The 21,666-nt window shown below is 36.6% G+C and overlaps 3 protein-coding genes across 5 annotated transcripts; 2 read left to right on the top strand and 1 right to left on the bottom strand.

Moving 5' to 3' along the window:
- Nucleotides 1–1,163: 1,163 nt before the first annotated feature.
- LOC147284358 (U-box domain-containing protein 4-like) lies at nt 1,164–9,095 on the top strand. Of its 3 annotated transcripts, none has more exons than XM_086244526.1 (6): nt 1,164–1,432; nt 3,594–3,647; nt 4,958–5,238; nt 6,278–6,394; nt 6,674–8,734; nt 8,823–9,095. In XM_086244526.1, exons 3-6 carry the CDS (start codon nt 4,963–4,965, stop codon nt 8,880–8,882), a joined length of 2,514 nt encoding a protein of 837 aa, XP_086100652.1. In that variant the 5' UTR covers nt 1,164–1,432; nt 3,594–3,647; nt 4,958–4,962; the 3' UTR covers nt 8,883–9,095. The 3 variants fall into 3 exon arrangements, with proteins under 3 accessions (XP_086100652.1, XP_086100651.1, XP_086100649.1); XM_086244525.1 differs by having other exon boundaries at nt 3,594–3,748; XM_086244523.1 differs by having other exon boundaries at nt 3,594–3,781.
- Nucleotides 9,096–10,444: 1,349 nt separating this feature from the next.
- LOC147284357 (uncharacterized) lies at nt 10,445–11,859 on the top strand. Its single transcript, XM_086244692.1, has 2 exons — nt 10,445–11,611; nt 11,756–11,859. Exons 1-2 carry the CDS (start codon nt 10,709–10,711, stop codon nt 11,786–11,788), a joined length of 936 nt encoding a protein of 311 aa, XP_086100818.1. The 5' UTR covers nt 10,445–10,708; the 3' UTR covers nt 11,789–11,859.
- Nucleotides 11,860–11,868: 9 nt separating this feature from the next.
- Nucleotides 11,869–16,686, bottom strand: LOC147284356 (protein DWD HYPERSENSITIVE TO UV-B 1-like). The gene is made up of 10 exons (XM_086244691.1): nt 16,496–16,686; nt 15,925–15,991; nt 15,536–15,789; nt 14,910–15,243; nt 14,149–14,796; nt 13,130–13,570; nt 12,628–12,822; nt 12,498–12,554; nt 12,275–12,337; nt 11,869–12,195 (listed from the first exon to the last, which is right to left on the bottom strand). Exons 1-10 carry the CDS (start codon nt 16,558–16,560, stop codon nt 12,112–12,114), a joined length of 2,208 nt encoding a protein of 735 aa, XP_086100817.1. The 5' UTR covers nt 16,561–16,686; the 3' UTR covers nt 11,869–12,111.
- Nucleotides 16,687–21,666: the final 4,980 nt, after the last annotated feature.

Below are 21,666 nucleotides of genomic sequence, written 5' to 3'. Positions count from 1 at the left end.
CATAAAAATAACGATTACTAATTGCCACTGTCGGACAGTGACAATTTGCTCAGTTTTTTTTTTTTTAAAAACCTACCGAGCGCTCGACGCAAAATACACGAAAAAGTTATAACGTGAGTTTTATTTGTAAAAAGTAAGCCTATTTATCATTGCAACATTTTAAGTGAGTTTGTTTATCATTTTTACTTTGTTGAATAAAACTAAACATAATTACAATCAAATTGAAGATGATGTGGAAGCCATATAAGAGCTTTCCCCACCCAACTAATAAGATCTATACAATGTAAAACAAAATGGGCAAGAGCATGTGTCAACCCATTACAATTATAAACACATAACTACAACAAATCTCAAATAATTGAATCAAAAACTCTTTTAGTATTATCCAAAAGGTGTCTGTCAGGGGCTAAATCATCATCCATCTGTGGAAATCGAATGAATTTTAAGAGAATATAGGAACACTTAGCACTCAAGACAACCCGAATATTGTGCAAAAATGTCAATCTCTATTTATTGGGAAGAAACAATATGACCAAGAGGGAGGGTTATAACTACCACAACCTCTTCGTGTGATCGCGATCAATCGCACTCGCACTCGCACCACTCACTTTGCATACAAAATTTTAAAAGTTTTTTCTCTTTAGCGACTAGGGTTTTTTTTTATTTTTATTTTTATTTTTTTATTTTTAAGTTTGTTTACCATTAAGAGTTGCAAAATAAATTTTAGAATAATTTATTATTTTTTTATTGTGTATGAGTTTAAAACTCATGATCATTTTCGAAAAAAAGAAAACTTGATGCGAGGATAATTGCTTAAATCGATTCTTTGTTATTACCCGAGGTTTTAAGTCAACTTCTACAGGTAATGTGTATAAGTGTCACCATTAGAAGAATTGGTCATTCTTACCAAAAACAAAAATAATATTAAGAATTGGTCATTCACTATTTTTGATTTGACAAACAAGGTGATTTTGATAATTAATATGGTAACGGGCCTAACGGCCGCAGTCGGAAAAGAGGTAAACCGGCCCTTTTGGCGGCTACCAAATGTCCCAATTACAGTAAAAAATTCTTATTGACCAATTTTCATAATATTTATTTATTTTCATTACAAGATAAATATGTAATGACGAGAATGTCCCAGTCTCCAACTATGCAACGAACCCAGCACTAGCAGAGGCAGCAACAACAGTCTGTCTGCGTTTAGTCTTCAATTCCAAAACCTAATAAAATACTAAACAATTGAAAAAGTAAGACTCTCCGAGAAAATCAAAGAGAAAATAAGAAAATAAGAATTCCGCAGAGAATTAGGAGAAATCTTTGCTGGTCTGCAGCTCTGGGTTTTTGAAACGAGGAACGAGGACGACAAAGAAAGATTGGCCAAAACGACCTTTCCTTTGGTCATTTGCTTCTGCGTTTTCGACGAATCCAGGTAATTTTCTCTGGCCACCTTCTTCAGCTTGATCCGTCTAGGGTTTTTGAATTTAGTGAACGTTGTATTGTACTATTTTTAGTTATTTGTTTCTTGCATTTGGTCATTCTGCCTTCCCATTTAGTCTTGCTTTGGTTGGACTGTGTTACAGCTCAGGCACTCAAATCCCATTCTGGGTCTAATGGTTGTGTGCAAATTTTGATTTTTGTTTTTTTGTTTTTTTTTTTTAAGTCTAAATCGATCACGCTCACATAGATAAGTGTAAATAAAAGATTTATGTGTTTTTTATTTTTAAATTGGTAATTATATATGTAGTTTGATTTTATATTCTGAATGGTCGTTGTTTTTAGCTATGATGAAAAGCAACAAATGAGATTATAAACAATTGGAAATTGGGTTATTGTATATGACCTGTATAAGTGGTATAGTTAATTGCTTGGGTTTTTGCATCAAGGGCATTGTGTTCTAATGCTTATGTTTCTTAGGCTCTTTTACTTTTAGACAATAGTTATTGATTTGGGCAAGCCGTTATAATCAAAGGCGGGAAGAGGGAGACTCAGTTTAGATTTGGAAGAATAGGGAACTGTAATTAACTAATAAATTTGGAATCCGAATATGGTTATATGCCCTAATGCTGTACATATGTCAAATGTATTGGAGCTGAGAAATCTAAAGGCTGTAAGGGTGTGTTTGGATGAGTAAATTCAATTCGGTATTTCACTAAAAGTTGGGATTTGGAAAATGACAACCTTAAATTTCCTTGTTTGGTATCACCATCATGGAAATTTTAAATTCAGTGTGGAAAATGTGTCATTTCTAAAACTCCAAAACAATAATAATTTTATTTTAACGGCACACCAACTGCAATCATCACCGTCACAACCACCACCACCCCTACCTGCAACAGCCTCCTCTGTTTCTGCCACCACCACCCCACCACCCTTACATCAGCTTTCACTATTGCTGCCCCCACCACTACCCCCCCATGAAAGTATGCATCACAAATGAAATTGAGCCATGCAGACGTCATCCACAGTTAATACAAAATAGTAACTGTGAAATTAGATCAACATTAAATAAAGCACCAAGTTCATGATAAAGTAAAGCATATAATATGGATCTTGAAAACCTCCTCATGCATTAAAAGCATGGTACTCTGGTTTACATTCCATTAATTCCAAAGACGTGAGAGGCACAAAACCATGGGCAATTTCCTGTCTGCACAAACAAAAAAACAAAACTGGCCAAACTAAAACCCGTTGTTCCGCACTCTGGTGTCATTATTGCTGCTGCGGCCACCACCACCACCACCACCCTCACTGCCAGTACCACCACCCTGCCAACACCACCACCACTACCACTACCATCACCCCACCGATACTGTCACAGCATCCACCACCACCTCATTCTCACCATGATTGCTACCACTACCGCCTTCTCATAATTTGTAATTCCTATGAATTTCTAAGTTTTCATGCTTGACATCCAAACAATAAAATTTTCAATCGATGGAATTTTAAATGATGGAGTTGTAAATTCCTATAATTTAAGAATTTCTATAAAAATGAGAAATTTCTCATCCAAACGCACCGTAAGAGAACTTTAAAATTCCCTTAATAGTCTGGTAAAAAGATAAATTTTGTCAAATGACTAAAAAGCATACAGAATTACACAATAACCTGCATTCAGTTATCGTCATCTTATTTTTACACAGTATTGTATGGTAGAAACTGAAAGGAAAAATAAGAGATAAAAGACAAAGGGCTGCTGGTTGGTGATAAACTCTAATTTCCATTGTTGGGTTGGAAGGAGGAAAGGGAAAATCAGGGAAGACATTTTTGGTCCATGCTTGGCATATCTTTCTGCCAGTTCTGGGTGGAAAGGTAGAAGGAAATAAGATAATGCATTGCAGAAAGTGATGTTCCTTTAACTTTCCTAAATTTCCTTCATGTTCAATAGAAAGCTGAGATGAAAAACAATAGTAGGAAAGTTGTCAGCATATTACTTCAATCACCTTATTGAGGTCCCAATGCAATTAATAAAGATTAGAAACTTCAATAATAAGTATTATTTACCTCTCTGTTTTATTATTTTCTTTTACTTTTTTATTTATATGGAACTCATACTTTGAAGTTTTGTTTTGTTTTTTTTTTCTTTGCAGGGTTCACTAGTTGGGGAAATTTGATTTCCAAGATTTGGGTTCTATCACTTGATAGTGAGTGTGCATAGGTTTTGTATGGGTTTTGAGAATTCTTTTCTTCATTTTCATGGATTACTTTGGATTCTGAAGGATCAGAAATGAGAAAGATTGCATTGGTGTGTAAAGTTATATATTCATGGTGAATAAAGGTGCATTCAATCGTTCTTTTTGAAATTGAAATCTGTTCATAGCAGTACAATTGAAGATGTAGTTATTGGCATGTTCCTCAATGATATGATTCACTTGTTAAGAATATGCCTTTTTGATACACTAACAAATGCTAGGGGATTTTATGACAAATATGGTCAATTTTATAATTTTCCTTCTTAATTATGTATTAGTTTTAATCTCATGGAGGGCACATGTCTTGCATGTCAAGCCAGCTGTAAGATATACATTATTTTTTCATTTTTGATAAGAACACTTTGAAATTATAGGGGGAGCAAAAGGCATCAGAAATATTGATGATACTTGCATTTTCAAAATATTCAGAAACCCCCTCTCTAAGCGTGTGTGCAGGCATGCATGTATATGGGTGTGTATTATAACAATTAAATTGGCAATTATAATGGCTAGGTATCTAGAGTGCAGAAAGATTACAAGGATGCGGAATTCTGACATTAATTATCCTTGGATATGCCTAGAGCAGTTAGAGAAAGAAAAAATTTCGGCATATTGTTTTTTTTATATGTTGTTCACACACACACATATGTTATCCAACACAGTGTTAAATAATGAAGGAAGCCTCAGTTTCAAACAGAAAGGCAGCTTGCTCAGATGTTTTGATGAGCATAGCTCGCCTCCTCTTCTCTACTTTTTGTATATTCGCATATTGATTATGCTTTAGCAGATTAGACTACCTAACTTATCAGGAAATATTGAAACTAAGCACATGTTCAACATCGACAATGTACAAAACTTTGATAATGGATTGATCAAGAGAACAGTGGAATGGGAGTAAGCTGAAAAAAGAATTGCAAGTAGCCAATCTGTCAGTTCACCTAGATTTGATAATTATAAATCCTTTTAAGTTCAGTCTCTTCATTAGGATGGACTTTTCAGGCCCAAGTCCAATCTGGTATTGCACTATTTAAATATTAATTAATTCCAATTCTTAGAAAGGTGAACTCATTTTGCTGTAACTTTCATATGGCATCAGTTAAACCATTTTGATATGGTACTTCTTTTTTTTTTTTTTTTTTTTTTTTTATAGTCATTATTTTTGAAATATATGTTTTGTTTGATTGTTCATTACTTATACAACTTTATTTCTTTTCCTTCCATTCTGTTGATAGATCATTTCTATTTTATATATATTGACACAGGTGTGATGGAGATATCACTGTTCAAAGCACTTCTTAATAACATCTCCTCTTTTTTCCATTTATCATCCCATGACAACATAAACTTGGACCCGGTTTTGAAGTACTACCAAAGAGCAGAAGAGATATTAAAATTGTTGAAAACTGTACTCGATGCCATTGTTGATTCTGAAATAGCTTCTTATGACGTACTTAATAAGCCATTTGAGGAACTGGGTCATTATGTTGATGAATTGCGGGAGCAATTTGAAGACTGGCAACCATTGTTGAGTAAAGTCAATCTTGTAAGTTACTAGTCTACTCAGTTGTATAACTTGTATTCTGTAGTTAGGATGAATTATAGGCCTTATCAATTTAAGGTAAATTTATCTAAAACTGACCTTTCATGGTCTTAATGCTCATGATTATCATATGTTTGACAAATACAAGTTTTGTTATGCCCTTAGTTAGAATTAATAGTATTTGTATGATATGCTTAGTAAGTTATAATGTGGTCATATTTCTATGATATGCTTTGTTACTCTCTCTCTCTCTCTCTCTCTCTCTCTAATAATCTTCATAGCAGTAGAAAAGGGGCCAGGCCAATCTTCAATATCCTGCTTTATTTCACCCTAAGGAGACAAATGATTCTCTTCTTCCTCTTCGGGAGTGAAATGAGAAAACGGAGGAGCATTTAGCCTGGCTATATCCCAATACTGCTCCATGTATTTATTCCTGCCTGATCCATTTTTTCTTGTATTAGTGTTCCTAACCTGCCTCTCCTCTTGCAATGTTACATTCTCTGCTATATCCTGAAACCGCTCCATAATTCATTCCTGCCCAAGCCATTCTCTCTTGTACATAGTAGTAATGGTGGTCTTTTCATTTTCTCAGTTATTCTCCCATTTTAAATCCTTGTAATTTTTACTGATTAGTCTTTCCTTTTAAGAGTATCTGAAGCTTTGGCTTTTGACAGTTAATCTATTGGAACTGTACGCACTCCCAATTCTTACCTGCAGCTCCATTGCTAATTCTTTCAATCAGTTGCATTTAATGAATTTTAAGTTGCTTTTTTTGTTTCCTGATGCCTTTTGGCTTTGTCCAAATTAAAAATTATGGCATGGACTTCTAAAATAATGAATTGACTATCATTAGTTTTTAGAAAAAGATAAAACTTACTTATGGCCTTGCACATGCATATGTTTATTATAAGCATGCATTTGCACATTGATGGTAGCCTAAACCAAATTAGATAATGATGAATGAACTTCCCCAAGGGCCTAGATTTAATTCATTTTCTTTAAGTGAGTTTCTCTAACCATCTTCTGTTTTTATGATGTTTAGGTTTTGCAAGTTGAATCATTGATATCAAAGAGTCGGATTTCTGGCCTGGATATCTTTCAGCTGCTGAAGACTTCCCAGCAACATCTCCCTGATGAATTGGGTTCAGCATCTCTTGAGGTAGAAAATGTGTGAAAACTGAAAAGAGTTTTTATTTCTTTTACCTTTTTCATTGTGTTACAGATAGAGCATAACACTCAGTTTCTTCGATTCATTGCCTATTAAAGTACATTTGATAGATGAAAGACCATCATCAGGCAGATGGTGAAATCATTAAACCCATAATTTTTTGGAATGGGGCAGAAGTAATTGCTAGCCTTTTTAGTGGGATTCAAATATGGGAAGAGGTTTAGTCATATCCTTTTATAATGTCTAAGACTCGCCTTTGGTTGATTGCAGCACTGCATACAAAAAATTAAGCATGTGGACCATGAACAAATGTCCACTGTCATTAAAGATGCTTTAAATGATCAAGTGGAGGGTGTTGGACCCAGCTCAGAGATCCTAGTGAAAATTGCAGAGGGCCTTAGCTTGAGGTCAAACCAGGAGGTTCTTATTGAGGCTGTCGCACTAGAAAAGTTGAAGGATAATGCTGAACAATCTGAAAAGATTGAGGAAGCGGAGTATATTGATCATCTGATAACCCTTGTTACCCGTATGCATGAACGCCTAATTATAATAAAACAGTCCCAGAGCTGCAGCCCAGTTCCAATACCCGCTGATTTCTGCTGTCCTCTCTCTCTGGAGCTGATGACGGATCCAGTGATTGTGGCATCAGGACAAACCTATGAGAGGACTTTCATTAAGAACTGGATTGATCTTGGCCTCACCGTTTGTCCAAAGACACGGCAGACTTTGGCTCACACCAATTTGATACCTAATTACACTGTAAAGGCACTAATTGCAAATTGGTGTGAGTCAAACAATGTGAAACTGCCTGATCCTATAAAGTCTGTGGGATTAAATAAGCCAACACACCTTCTTGGACATGCAGAGCCTGGTGCACCAAAGGATTCACCTAATTTTCCCCATCCCAGGGCCAATCAACCGATGTCACCTGAGTCAACTCGGTCTATGGGTTCGCCCACTAAGAAAATCTCATCTGGTGGATTGCATCGGGAGGGAAGCTCTCCATTGCATCCTCGTTCTACATCAGAAGGTTCCTTGTCTGGCATAGCTGGAAATGGGCAGGTTTTGGATATCACAAGAGTATCACTAACAAGTTCCGAAGACAGGTCTGCTAACTTAGACGAAAGGAGTACAGATCGAGTTAGCCAACACTCAACGTCGCCATCTCGAGATGAATTTCCTAATCCTATTGAAGCTGAGCAATCGTCTCAAAGCCATGTTAGAACTGCCTCAGCTTCCAGCATACTTTCTAATGCCAGTTTTACTCAAGGAACTCCAGTAGATGCCAATGGGACCTTACAGGTATCAAGCAATCTGTCAGGCTACAGCAGTGACGCTTCTGGGGAGTTAAATTCAGAACCACAGGCTGCTGCTACCTTGACCACCCAACAGAGAGAAACTGACTTGCCAACCAGATTGGCAGAGGCAAGACCTCGAAGCCAAATGTGGCGCCGTCCATCTGGGAGCTTAGTCCCAAGGATAATTTCCTCCCCTGCTCTGGAAACAAGACCTGACCTTTCTGGACTTGAAGCCCAAGTTCGGAAGCTGGTTGAGGACTTGAAAAGCTCTTCAGTTGACACTCAAAGAGATGCCACACTCGAACTCCGGCTGCTTGCCAAGCACAACATGGACAACCGGATTGTCATTGCAAACTGTGGAGCCATTATTTTATTGGTGGATTTGCTCCGGTCTACAGACACAAGGATTCAGGAAAATGCAGTTACAGCACTTCTTAACTTATCGATCAATGATAACAACAAAACTGCAATTGCTACTGCCAACGCAATTGAGCCTCTGATTCATGTCCTTGAGACCGGGAGCGCTGAGGCCAAGGAGAACTCAGCTGCCACTCTTTTTAGCCTTTCGGTGATTGAGGACAACAAGGTTCGCATTGGAAGGTCAGGGGCTATTAGGCCGCTAGTTGATCTATTGGGTAATGGGACTCCTAGAGGGAGGAAAGATGCAGCCACAGCTTTGTTTAATTTGTCAATTTTTCATGAGAACAAGACCCGGATTGTTCAAGCTGGTGCTGTGAAGTACCTAGTTGAGTTGATGGACCCAGCGGCTGGAATGGTTGACAAGGCAGTTGCTGTTTTGGCTAATCTTTCTACAATTCCTGAGGGAAGAACAGCAATTGGTCAGGAGGGTGGGATCCCTGTTCTGGTTGAGGTTGTTGAATTGGGTTCTGCAAGAGGGAAGGAGAATGCAGCGGCTGCTCTCTTACAGCTCTGCACAAATAGTAATAGATATTGCAGCATGGTGCTCCAAGAAGGAGCTGTCCCACCGTTAGTTGTATTGTCACAATCTGGCACCCCAAGGGCCAAAGAAAAGGTATGATGCTGCTTGGTCTTCTCAGTTTATATATTATTACAAATAATTGTTAAACATATTGTTAACGAAGTTTTTGGTTTTCTTGCAGGCACAGACGCTCCTTAGCTTCTTCAGAAACCATAGACATGGTAATGCTGGTAGAGGATAATTGCTTAAATCGAATCTTTGTTATTACCCGTGGTTTTAAGTCAACTTCTATAGGTAATGTGTAAATTGGCTGGTGCAAATAATGAATTTGAAGGTCGACTTGTGTGGATTTGATGTGATTTGTAGAAAGAGGAAAAACAAATGATTTATAGAGGATTTGAATGAGACCTGTAAAGTACTTCTTATGTGAATCTGGGAAGAAAAAATTTATACCTTTGAGTCTGAGTTGTTGCACTGAGCTTGGGAAAGACGATGACAAGTGAATAATTTGGTGTTGTTGGTGTCGTGCCCCCCATTTGTCTACTTCTTGTGCATATTAATATATTTTCATGTGTGGTTTCATTGATCTTTCAAAAGGCTCTGGGACATGCTCTCTCAAATGGTAGTGAACTATTCTGTGTTAGAGTTCTGAGTTTTTGTTTCAGTCTGCGTGTTCATAGCTATTAATTGTACATTTGTACAGCGTTCCACATTTTGTGGGTCTGCATGCTCATACATCCATTGCCTTAATGCCCGTATTTGAACGGGTCCGTCCCGCCTTGTTCTCCAACAGTATTGTGGAGCAGAAATCCAACACAGGAGGAAATTACGATGCAATCACTGTAAGAACAAAGCAAGCAATCTACCAACAGAGGGAACATCAGTGTTTTTTTGGGTACTGCACTTTTGGAATTGATTACAAGGTGATGATTGATTCAATCTTCTAAAAAAAAAAAAAAAAGTTTAATTTTGATTGAGAGAGATAGTGGAGGTGTCAATAAAAGAACAAAAATTTCCAATTTTGTTTTAGGCAGCTGCAAATGTACCCTCAATTACTTTCCACCCTCTAAAGTTTTCCTTAAATCTCCCATAAACAAGAACAGATCCCACCTGAGCTGGCACCCTTCCCTCCTCCTTCCCACCCACCCCGCCGGCACCCCACCACTCTCACCGACCAATGTCCCACCCCCCCTCTCTCTCCCACTCTCTTTTCCTTCTCTCTTCGGCCGAAGAAATTAGAGGCTGACAACCTTGCCAGCCTCGAGATCGAAAGACACTCAAAACTCTTGAGTTTCATGTTTAGTCTAATCATGAGGAAATTGTCGAATCTAAAATTTCAATCCAACTTGCACTCCTCAGCCTACTAGTTGGTGATCAATCTCAGGATTGGAGGATGAAGGTGCTCAGCTCAGCTGAACCGACCTGGTTCACCTAAACTTTCTTGTAGAAGTCGGGTGCTAGGCCAGATCATCCTAGTGGTAGTAGTCATGATAAAGGTAAGGTCAGCCTATTACCCAAAAAATGATCCTTGCTGGTGCAGATCGAATTCGTATTGACCTCTTCGACTCGTTAAGTAGGGTCAATGTGATTTGGTCTTGTCTGCTCGAATTACCCAAAACACGTACAAAGACTAAATTGAAGTCACACAAAGAGCTGAAGTGCAATAAGGTTTATGCTGTAGAGAAGTCTACTGGTACATTCTCAATTCGACAACAATTTTATCATCACATTCCAATATTTTAAACCCAAATTAAGGAAGAAAAAATTGCGATAGATGTATTTGCTTTAGATTAATATTAGAATTTACTCCATTTCGTTGAAGTCGTTCTTGTTTGGCGCATCAAAATATGTTGTGCCAACCCATTTTCAAATCCAATAGGACACAAGTAGGCTGTTGTAGGCTGCCTTTTGAGCATCAACAAGTACTACCACATTCACATATTTGAAAAATTCTAATCGTCAACTACTGAATAGTAATCACTAGTTCTATTCCTTTTGGTTTACTTTCATGCTTCATTGATCATTCACACATCAAAATCTTCCGCGGAGGCAAGACCTCGGACCCAAATGAGGCGCCAGCCATCCGGGTTCTTAGTCCGAAGGCCAGTTTCTTCAAATTCTTCTCCTGCCATTGAAACAAGAGCTGATCTTTCCGGACTTGAATCCCAAGTCCGGAATTTGGTAGAGGACTTGAAAAGCTCTTCAGTTGACACTCAAAGAGAGGCCACACTCGAACTCCGGCTGCTTGCCAAGCACAACATGGACAACCGGATTGTCATTGCAAACTGTGGAGCCATTAGCTTGCTGGTGGCTTTGCTCATTTCTACAGACAAAAGGGTTCAGGAAAATGCTGTCACAGCACTTCTCAACTTATCAATCAATGACAACAACAAAACTGCAATTGCTGCTGCCAACGCAATTGACCCTCTGATTCATGTCCTGAAGACTTGTAGTACTGCTGAGGCCAAAGAGAACTCAGCTGCCACTCTGTTCAGCCTTTCTGTGATTGAGGACAAAAAGGTAAGGATTGGAAGGTCAGGGGCTATTAGGCCTCTGGTTGAGTTATTAGAGAATGGGACTGATAGAGGGAGAAAAGATGCAGCCACAGCTTTGTTTAGTCTGTCAATTTTTCACGAGAACAAGGCCCGGATTGTTCAGGCCGGTGCTGTGAAGTACCTGGTGGAGTTGGTGATGAACCCAGCTGCTGGAATGGTTGACAAGGCACTTGCTGTCTTGGCTAATCTTTGTACAAGTTCTGAGGGGAGGACAGCAGTTGGTCAGGAGGGTGGGATTCCTATTCTTGTTGAGGTTTTAGAGTTGGGGTCTGCAAGAGGGAAGGAGAATGCTGCTGCTGCTCTTTTGCAGCTCTGCATAAATAGTGATAGATACTGCAATATGGTGCTTCAACAAGGAGGTGTTCCACCCTTGGTGGTGTTGTCAAAATCTGGCACCCCAAGGGCCAAAGAAAAGGTATGGTGCTGCTTGGGATGGCTCTCTCTCTCTCTCTCTCTCTCTCTCTCCCCCACATAATATGACCAGCTAATTCCCTTTAGCACTTCTTCTAGAGATAATGTATTAAACATAGGGTAACCAAGTGAATTGGTTTTCTTGCAGGCACAGACACTGCTGAACTTTTTATGTGAATGAGTCCTCAGTCCTATAAAATACTTCTTATTTGAATGTGTGAAGAAAAATTTGTACCAGTGAGTCTAGCTGCTGCACTGAACTTGGGCAAGACAATCAATGACAAATGAATAATTTGGTACTGTTGATGTTGTGTTCCATTTGTCTAGTTCCTATTCAAAGTAACATATTTCATTGACATTTCAAAAGGCTCTGGATTGTACAATGCTATATCCAGAATTACACAGATACACACACACACACACACACACACACACATACATTCACGCACATTTTTGCTTGTATATCCACATAACATACTAAGCATATATATATATATATATATATCAACCTCCTAGACAGCAGGAAGGGTGAAAACATTGGGCATTAGAATATTCTTCGGCATTGTGACTTGATGCAAGTAAATTGACCTGCAGAAATTCTAACAGAATTTAGCCAACCCCTGTTAAACCTTAAACAACACAAATGATGGGTTCATAATAAAGTTACCTTGATAATCTCCCACTTAGAGCTTGGACGCTTAGAGGTTGTTAATATGCTCATGTGAAAATGCTGTTTCCTCCCAATTGAACACAAAAAAAACAGTAGCAATTTTTCCATCAGTGGATATTCTCTTAACAGTATATATTTACTAAACCCTTATGAAGAAAATCATACACAACCAAGGAAGCACAATGTAGAAGTAACCATGCATCATATTTGCACAACTTACCCTGAAAGGATCACCCCTTAAGGACTGCACAAATAATGAAGTTCCCAACTCCCTATCCTGAAATGGAGCAGTGGTGAGCATAAGTAGACACTTTGCTAGTGAAAAACACAATTCTCATCCAATGATTTACCTCCAAATAAACATCCCTGAGTCGCTTTCCAGTTTGAGCACAGCAGATGCGAACTACATCCTCATCACAACTGCCACTGATAAGATAGTCCCTTCCATTCATGTAATACGAACGCGTATAATTATGAGAACTTCCTGTGGAAGCTATCTCAAAATTCATGTGGAGCCTCCCATCTACCGCCAAAAGTTGCTTAACCTGGCAAGTGACAGCCCATTAATGTTAGCCTCCAACTTCAAAACTGAAAAACACCATAATTCTTTGGAGCAAAACTAAAAAGGAAAACCCAGAGCATGAGTAGCAATTTTAACCATCAGATTCCTACCTCAGGGTCATATAAGTAAAAATTAGATCAAGTAGGATTGTAAATTTATGATTAATTATACATACTCATACAATCAGACCCTTCTAATAAGGAACATGAAACCGAAATGGCATTAAGCATCTCAGTTTATCTACTGTCTACAACACTAGACTAGAGTGCATATTACTGTAATAGTTGTACCTCATTGTCAACAGCAGAAACAAGCAAATAATGGTCATCAGGAGAAAAGCAAGCCATCACGTTTCCTCTTGAGCTTGAAGCTGTATAGCAAGGCCGCATTGGGTTCTGCCTCAAATCCCACATCTTCACATCACGGTCAAATGATGAGGTAGCAAACATATAAGGGGAATGGTGTGCAAATTTGGCAACATTGATCGGTTCTTGGTGAATATTAGTGAACAATTTTAAACGCCTTCCACTACCCATGTCATACAGAGCAAGGCCTTTTGAGTACCCACAAACAAGAAGCTGGTCATCAGTTGAATTTACATGAAGAGAAGTCAATTGCTCAAAATCATCAAAAGTTGCAACACTAGAGCTGCAACAGGAGTCTGCAACTTCTGGTGACATACCATTGATGTCGAACAACTTCAAGGAACCATTATCTGAACCAGCAACAAGCTACTTGTTCAAGACAAATGGGAAAAAAGAAAGGGTAAGAAAATGCCACATTAACAAGGGGAGTACAATTGCTTTCTGCATTTGAATAAGTGAAAAGCATTTGCAGCCCTAAGTTTTTTGATGGCCTATACTAGAGTATGTATATACATATATGTGTGTGTGTGTGTGTGCACTACATGAGCTGACCAACCAAACACTTCAGTAGACCACAGAGAACTGTTTGGTTTCACATTTCATAATCTTCCAGGATTAAGCATGTCAGAGGACTTGATCATGTCCAGGTAATACATATTAACAGTATCCCTAAAGTTCAATAAACTAAAAACTCTACACAGCATTCTTTTGTTAAAAGAAATATCAATATATATCATATTAGATCTTAAATTAGGGAGACATTTTGAACTCTTCATACATAAAATCCACAGCCCTATGCATTATTTTAGTGTAACAATCAACATATTATAAGTTCTGCATTATAATACTAGACAATGCAAATGCCATATGAATTACAATTCATAATGCTTTGACTAACTCAAGAAACATAGACTAAGTACTAATGCATACAAGGAATCACATACCTTGGATGGATACTTCTTGAGCCAACAAAGCCCCAAGACACTGCTCATTGCTCCTATGGATGGAATATAACCAACAATTTTCCCATTTTCATGGTTGATAACAACTACTTCACCATCCAGGGTTCCAAAGACCATGAGACTGGGGTTTGATGGATGATACTCAAACTGCCTTGGACGAAGTTTCTTATTTTCTGCCTTAAATATGTGGCTAAAGTTAGAAAGTGGATGTAAGAGTGGCCACATCGAAGACCCAAGTTTGGCAGCACAAAGGGACCTTAAGAAAAAATTCTGGCCATTTCGATAAGGATATAGCTGTTTTGGCTTGAATGGTTTTTGGCAGTATGTACCATTTGTTCCCATTTCGCGTTTATGCAAAACACTGACAACACTTTCTTTGTGCCGTCTCTTATAAGGTAAGTATTCATAGTATTTTGCAGAGGTCATCTTAGCCAATTCCCTGTCCGTCTCTCTAATAGGAAAGTTATCTAAGACTTCCAAACCAGGCAGAGAAGACATCATGTACTCCCGGTAATGTTTCTCAAAGCATATGGGTGACGGGTGATGAATTATATGGTTCTTTAATGTAATAGCCGCATTCTTCAAGTCTTGCTTACACACACTCACAATGAACTTGTCTTTTTCTTGAACCTACAATATGCCAAAAGAACTGTTAAATAAACTAATAAATCCATCACTAACAAATCAAATTTTTATGTATATATATTTTTTAAATAAAGCATACCATCAAGATGTTTTCTTACCTCACTCTGCAATTTGTGTTGTCTTTGTAAATCAGGGCATTGTCCAGTGTCCTTGCAACACAAACAACTTTGGAACCGTAGTTCCACCAAAGAAGGAAGTTTCGATAGAGCACCAGTGGTTGTCAAGAGATTAGAAATTCTTGTCTCACACATTGAGAGACGCATCAGATTTGGCATGCAAGAAAAACAGTCCTTCTGCAAACTCGTGAGTGAAGTACAAAAATCCAGATTAAGGGTGTGTAGCCGCAAAAATTTTCCAACCATGTTGAGTTTCTGGATATGAATAGACCTCAAGTTGAGGACTTGGAAATCCAAGCAACCCTGGCAGAGATCCCTGGAGATAATCCAAATCAATAGAATGAGTCACAAATATTTATTTACATAAGATACACAGTACTACAATTGCAATAAGTTATTTCCTACACAAATATGTGCACTTCATCAACACATGGAATCAAAATTCACAATGATGTAAGTGGCAAAAGTAATTCTAGAAATGAACATAAACCAATTTTATAAAGAAGTTCATTGTGTATCCTATCCACTTAACAGTGTTCACTATGTGAAAAATACACGACAAATGAATTATTTGCAAAATCCATGCAATGGGAATTGCTAATACAGACCGCAGAAATTCCTCTTCTAATGACAAATCCTGGAGATCGACAACTTGAAGCTTTGGATTGACTGCGTGTATCAGAGCCATAACATATTCATTTCCGACGACACCATGGCATTCCATATGTATGTCAACTGCATCAATATCAGGCGAGTCACTTGACACAAGTGCATTGGTTAGTGGCACAATATCGGCATCCTTCAGCTCGTCTAACGAAATTGCTATGCCACACTTCTCATTGTGGGAATTTTGAATTTTTGCCTTAACAAATATTAAAAAAAAATAGAAGGTTAATATCTAGTAAAAATGAATTGTTTTTACACTATCAATTTAATATGATTAAAAAGAGAACAGATCAAAGCGAGTACAAATTTTAAACTTAAGAAGACTGAAGACCTGAGTAAACCATGACAGAACTGCTGAATTGGGTTGCACCTCATGCTTTTTGCAAGAATCAAGATACCTAAAAGTCAATAAAAAATTGAAAATAATAAATTATACCAAAGTGACAAAACCCTTACAGAAAAATATAACAAACAGAGGAGCTCATGCACTAAAACAATGACCAAAGCTTTCATGTCATCCCTGACTGTTTTAGTACGAGTTACTCAGTTCTAGAGTTCCACCATCTTTTGCATTACATAGCACTGAAATTTGGTTGATCACAACCATAATAAAACAATTAATTGTTGGCCACCAAAACTTATCAACAACAACATCACCGATCAGGGATAAGAAAAAAAATGTGAAATGGGCCATCTGGGTATCCACCAAGACAGACATATTTCCAAGTATTCAAGTTATCATCTCCTAAAATTCACAGATTACGTCTAAGGATTTATCAGTTATTTGCTAAACTAGCTACTAAGCAATTGCTACCAGCAGCACTTGAACTTTCCCAAACTACCCAGCAATTGGTAACAGCAAAGACTACAAAAGCAGTGGCAGCAGAAGCAGAGATAGATACCGAGCTTCTAAGCTGGAGATACCCATGGGAATGGCTCCTCCTCCTCCTCCTCTTTTTCTTCGCATTCCTCACTGAAATAGTGAGTGTGACAGTGTGAATGCAGAGATGGGAAGCTTCCTAAATGCTAAGTATGACGTGTAAAATGTGTGCAGAGTGAAGTGTGTACGGAGTGAATTGGCCTTTTCAGAAAACAGAGCCACATGTCCAAAAGATAAGCACAACTGCACAAGTGCTCACATCAGCTCATATATTTGTCGCGTAGGAATGTATTAGATTTGTCCAAGAATAAAATACAGAAAATGTGCCGACAATTGAATTGTGTGGTTATTTATATAAGTTCGTTGAATACTAATAAATCACAAGTTCACAACTCTATTTGATTAAATAATGAGTTAAGACACACATTTTCTATATAAGAAAACCTTAATATGTCATGTCATAATCAAATAATTCTTGTTTGACACGTACTATATTGGATTTGTGTCATAATATTTTTACTTTATTTTTTTATTCGATAATTCTCTAGAATGGAATTATGAATCCACCTTTTAGAAAGAAAGTATGTTGTACACTCTCAAAATACTCACCCCATCCACATCATGTTTTCACCCTTGTTTTCTTACAATCATTTCTCTCTAAAAATTCATAATCTTTAACCTACTACTATCCTTCATAAAATTGTATAATCGAGATATGACATAAAGAGGTAAGATACAAAGATTAATGTAATCAAGAAATCGGTTTGGGTTTAGTCGGTTTTGGTGCACATCGATCTGGAAGAGTAAGAGAGGAGAGGCACAACGATCTCCAATGAAGGAAAGAGAGGCAGAGAAACCTGAGATGTAAGAGAAAGTGAGTGAGATGGAACACTATTGACAAAGGCAGCGACAAGCAGATGAAAGAGGAAAGACTAAATAGGAGAAGTTTAGGATCTCAAGGTTACAAGGCTGAAGATTCAATCTGGAGAGCACCACAGCAAGCTGCAAGCATATGCTCCTACCATAAGTAAGTAACACGTCATTTTTGATCCCTGTGTTTTCATCTGAAAACACATTTAGTCCTTGTGGCTTCGATTTTTTAATTTGATCTTTATGTTTTATGGTTTTTGCAATCTTAGAACATTATGCATCTAATATGAAAGTTTTCATAAATCGAAACTAATAATTTGTTTAAACTTGCAAGTTTTATTTGTGAATGACTGAAAATCATGTATATAGTCTTCGATTCAATTTTCAAACCTACAAATTTTACAAGTCTTAATTTTTTTAGCAAGTAAATACAAATACGAAAAATTAAAAATTAAAACTAGTTTTAGAAAGCCCATAAGATGGTCTTTCAATCCCTCACAACAAAATATTTCTTGAAAACAAATGATAATTTATCCCTAAATTGAAATTTTGAGTTTTGTTAAAATAGTCTAAAGATTGCAAACAACATAAAACACGAAGATCAAATTAGAAAAATTGAAACTATATGGACTAAATGTGATTTCGGATCAAAACATATGAACCAAAAAAATAGTTTACCTTTTTTTAAAATAAGGTAGATAGGTTTGGTTTGGTCTGCCATGGTTTAGAGAATTTCAAACTAGTTCAAGTCAATTTGGTTGGTTTTAGAGCCAAAATTTTAAAATAGAACAACATCTAACTAGACCTGTCAAGTCGTTTAGCTGGTTTTTTGGTACAATTGCTCACTCATAATTGGTTTAATAGTATTATTTGTTTTAATATTTGAGAAGTTTCAACTTCGAATATTCTTCTTCTGTGTAAAGAAAATGAAGAAAAATATTGGAGTTTAATATGATGGTCCCATAATGGAGAGAAATTGAATGTGTAGGACAAACTTTGCTTTCAGATTTTGGTTAGCACCAATTAATTTCTTTTATTTTTTGGTAAACCTAATAAATAGGTCAATGGCATGCTCAATTGTTGATCCATAATTTGATAAAAAAGTTGTTCATCCATTAATATTCCTCGGAAAAGTCAGATCCTGTGTCCACCTGAGCGGGCACCAAGTGATCTGTTCTCTATATCAGTTGTGGAACAATGGGAAAATTAAATAAATAAAAAACACACCCATATATAGAATTTTCAATTTCACACAATTGGGCTATATGCCCATGTTGTACTGAAATTCAGTACTTGTAATGCGTGATGCATGTCACTGAAATGCAATGTGTTTGATAAGTTAAGCTGGAAACTCAAAAGAAGTGCTTGTTTGGGTTTTCTTTTCTTAATATACTGGTTGGGCTTGAAGAGATGTGTTTTTCTCTATGCAAAACTAGAACAACTCTAAGTACTCAACAAATTGAGATAGTGTTCCGTTCGCTGCAAATGTTTAATGTTGTATACAACAACTTGACATTATGATTGAATGTGATTTGACACACATTTTCTACAACCCTACAACCCGAGCAATAATATGTTTGAATGAGAAAGTAACGAAATTTTTAAAGACCGGATTTAAAGTCTTATAATTTATTTTGTTTTTTTATTGAGAAAATTATTTAGGTGAAATTTTCCATTTGGAAATGCTTTTAAAATTGTCAAAACTGCTTTTGATAGTGTTTAACAGAAACAAACAAAAATGATTCTAAGTTATAAAAGCGTTTTAAAATGGTTTTTGTGATAAACACACTTAGAATTTGTATAAAAATTTGTATGTGCTTTTGAGTAGATATGCTTTCAGCAAAAGCGCTATTGAGCATAAGCGTTTTCTAATAAACAGTGCCAAACGGATTAAAGTCGAAAAAAAAAAATATTTAGACTTTCAAATTCCACATTTTTTCTCATAAATAATTTCAAGATTTCCTTATTAATAATACCACACAAGGAAACTTGAGACTTTGATTTCTATTGTCCAAATTAATAGATGATTTGATCCATATCATTTTTTCTCTATTTGTTTATGCTTGACTTTTACTCTTAGCCATGCATTTATTATTCAAGAATAAGAAGTAAAAGATAAAATTGATTCGTAACACTTTTTTGGTGAGTGAAATTTCGTAAATCTTTAAATTTATATTAAACGATTAAAATTAAAGTAAATTACTCTAAAATCCATTTTACAACCTTTAATGATAGACAAACTCACCTAAAAAGTTGCAATGATAAATAGATCCACTTTGTGAAAATAAAACTCATGTTATGATTTTTTCGTGTTTTTTGCATCGAACGCTTGGTGGGTTTTTTTTTTTTTTTTTGGAAAAATGGGCAAATTGCCACTGTCAAACAGTGGCAATTAACAACAGCATAACACATGTGTTTTTTGAAATTCAAATAGCTACTGTCACACAGTGGCAATTGCTGAGCGCTCAATAATTTCTGTGTCGCGCGTTTTCATTAAAGTGGACCAGACTGAGATTTCCTATAGCAAGTGGTCTGAATTATCAGTCTAATTTCTATACTAGACTTAAAAAAAAAAAAACCCTTAAAATTAAAACAAATAAAAGTAAAGAAAGCAAAAAATATAAATTTGATCAGCATGTTTTTATCCTCAAGACAACTTGACGAAAAATTATTGTAAATCAACAGAATTTTGGAAGTATCACTAGACTTTCAATATATATCGCATTACTAATTAGTTATTGAAAAATGGATTTATTCCAAAAAAATTCCAACCTATTTGGCACATTGTATAATTTTGTTTTCTTCTTTGTGTTATGGCCTAAAAATTGCCTCGGCCAAGTAGGCGCTGAGATCAACCACAACACACCTCGCCGTAGGTTGGCGAGGCTTCCGACCTTTGGTGTGGATGCGGGTGTGCCAATAATCGGTTTGGAATAGCCGATTAGAAAAAAAAAAAAGGAAATTAAATGTGCCAAATTAAATATTTAACTTCTAAAAAACGATTGTGCGATAGGAACAAAAATGAAAAACTTATCTAAGTTCTTTTCTTGCATAGATCGCCTAAGACTTTGAAAATGAACAATCAAAATATATATAAAAGAGCAACATGAATTTAAAAAAGAGCTTAATGAAAAATAACAGTAAAATAAATTCAAAGAATAAGAGGTGTCTTTGATAAACCCTTAATACAAATAAATTACATAAACATAAGAAAATATAACTAAAAGGGCTTTGAAGGCTTTGCAAATGAAAATAAAGAAAACTTTGAGAAATAAAAGCTAAGAGACTGAATTGGAAGCAAAAAGGTTGCTGGGAATTTTCACATTGTTTGTTAGTTTTTTGGATTGTTTTGGGGGGAGGGGGATTGTTGTTCTTGAGATTGCCTTGTCAACTTCCTTTTATATTGGTTCATTTTCTTTGCCTTCAAATTTTGTTTTCAGGTGTGTGGTTAAGAATGATTTATTTTTTCTAAATAAGTAGAAAGATGTCGATAAATTGATTTAGCAGTGAACAGATGTAGAAGAGAGAGAATGAGATTAAGTTGAGCTCGATGAGTCACTTTTATTCAAGCAAGGTTGTTCAGCCGAGAATTTGGGTTAATATTTGATGGCTCTCTTTTTACTTCCATTTGCTGACATCCACCTAGAAAACAACACAACAAGCTCTCTTTTGAACTCAAAAAATATTCACGTGGGCCGTGACCCATTTTGGGTGGGGTATAAGCACTTTGTAACAATGTTTAACCAGCACACATTAATTATCACATCCTGAATCCTAATCCTGCTTGAATGAATTGTCACTGAAAAGGCTTTTCACTGCTGGAAATGGAGATGTCGGCTCATTTTAGCTTTTTATGCATAAAAGTAGAGACTTGCAGATGGAAGGAAATAGATTCATGATGCCTTTACCCCTTATATGCACTTTTCCAAATGACTCAGTCTCAGAGGCTATTGATTCTTTCTTTCTCATCACGAATTACACTTTTCCATCTGAATGGAATATCTCCATCATTTTGGTAAATATTGTAGACCATGCAATGGACTCTAATATATAGCTTTTGAATTCTTCAACTCTCAAAGATTATTGGCTAAGAAAAATCACTGCTGTAAGTGGCAAGAACAAAGGTACATTTGCTATTCTGTAGAGTTTTCCTATCACGTTATGGAAATGAGAAAATCCATTTACAACAGAGAAGACTCGTGTTCTATTAGTGCAGAGGTACATCAGTACTTCTAAATCCATTTACCCTTTTACCTAATCATAAGATTTAAACGGCGTTGCCAGCAGATCATAATGTATCATTTCCACCAACTTATGAGAGAG

The sequence above is a fragment of the Dryas octopetala genome, chromosome 5, assembly GCF_963921425.1.
Source record: "Dryas octopetala chromosome 5, drDryOcto1.1, whole genome shotgun sequence".
NCBI lineage: Eukaryota > Viridiplantae > Streptophyta > Magnoliopsida > Rosales > Rosaceae > Dryas > Dryas octopetala.
This window is presented reverse-complemented; position numbering and strand designations above follow the sequence as displayed.

Bases quoted from the DNA above. Each gene is read 5' to 3' on its own strand.
- LOC147284358 (XM_086244523.1), top strand. The intron at 6,395-6,673 runs GTAGAAAATGTG...GGTTGATTGCAG, and splicing joins TGGGTTCAGCATCTCTTGAG to CACTGCATACAAAAAATTAA. The intron at 8,735-8,822 runs GTATGATGCTGC...GTTTTCTTGCAG, and splicing joins CCCCAAGGGCCAAAGAAAAG to GCACAGACGCTCCTTAGCTT.
- LOC147284357 (XM_086244692.1), top strand. From the start codon at position 10,709: ATGAGGCGCCAGCCATCCGGGTTCTTAGTCCGAAGGCCAGTTTCTTCA. The intron at 11,612-11,755 runs GTATGGTGCTGC...GTTTTCTTGCAG, and splicing joins CCCCAAGGGCCAAAGAAAAG to GCACAGACACTGCTGAACTT.
- LOC147284356 (XM_086244691.1), bottom strand. From the start codon at position 16,560: ATGCGAAGAAAAAGAGGAGGAGGAGGAGGAGCCATTCCCATGGGTATC. The intron at 14,797-14,909 runs GTAAGAAAACAT...GGCATATTGTAG, and splicing joins AACACAAATTGCAGAGTGAG to GTTCAAGAAAAAGACAAGTT. The intron at 13,571-14,148 runs GTATGTGATTCC...TTGAACAAGTAG, and splicing joins TCAAGAAGTATCCATCCAAG to CTTGTTGCTGGTTCAGATAA.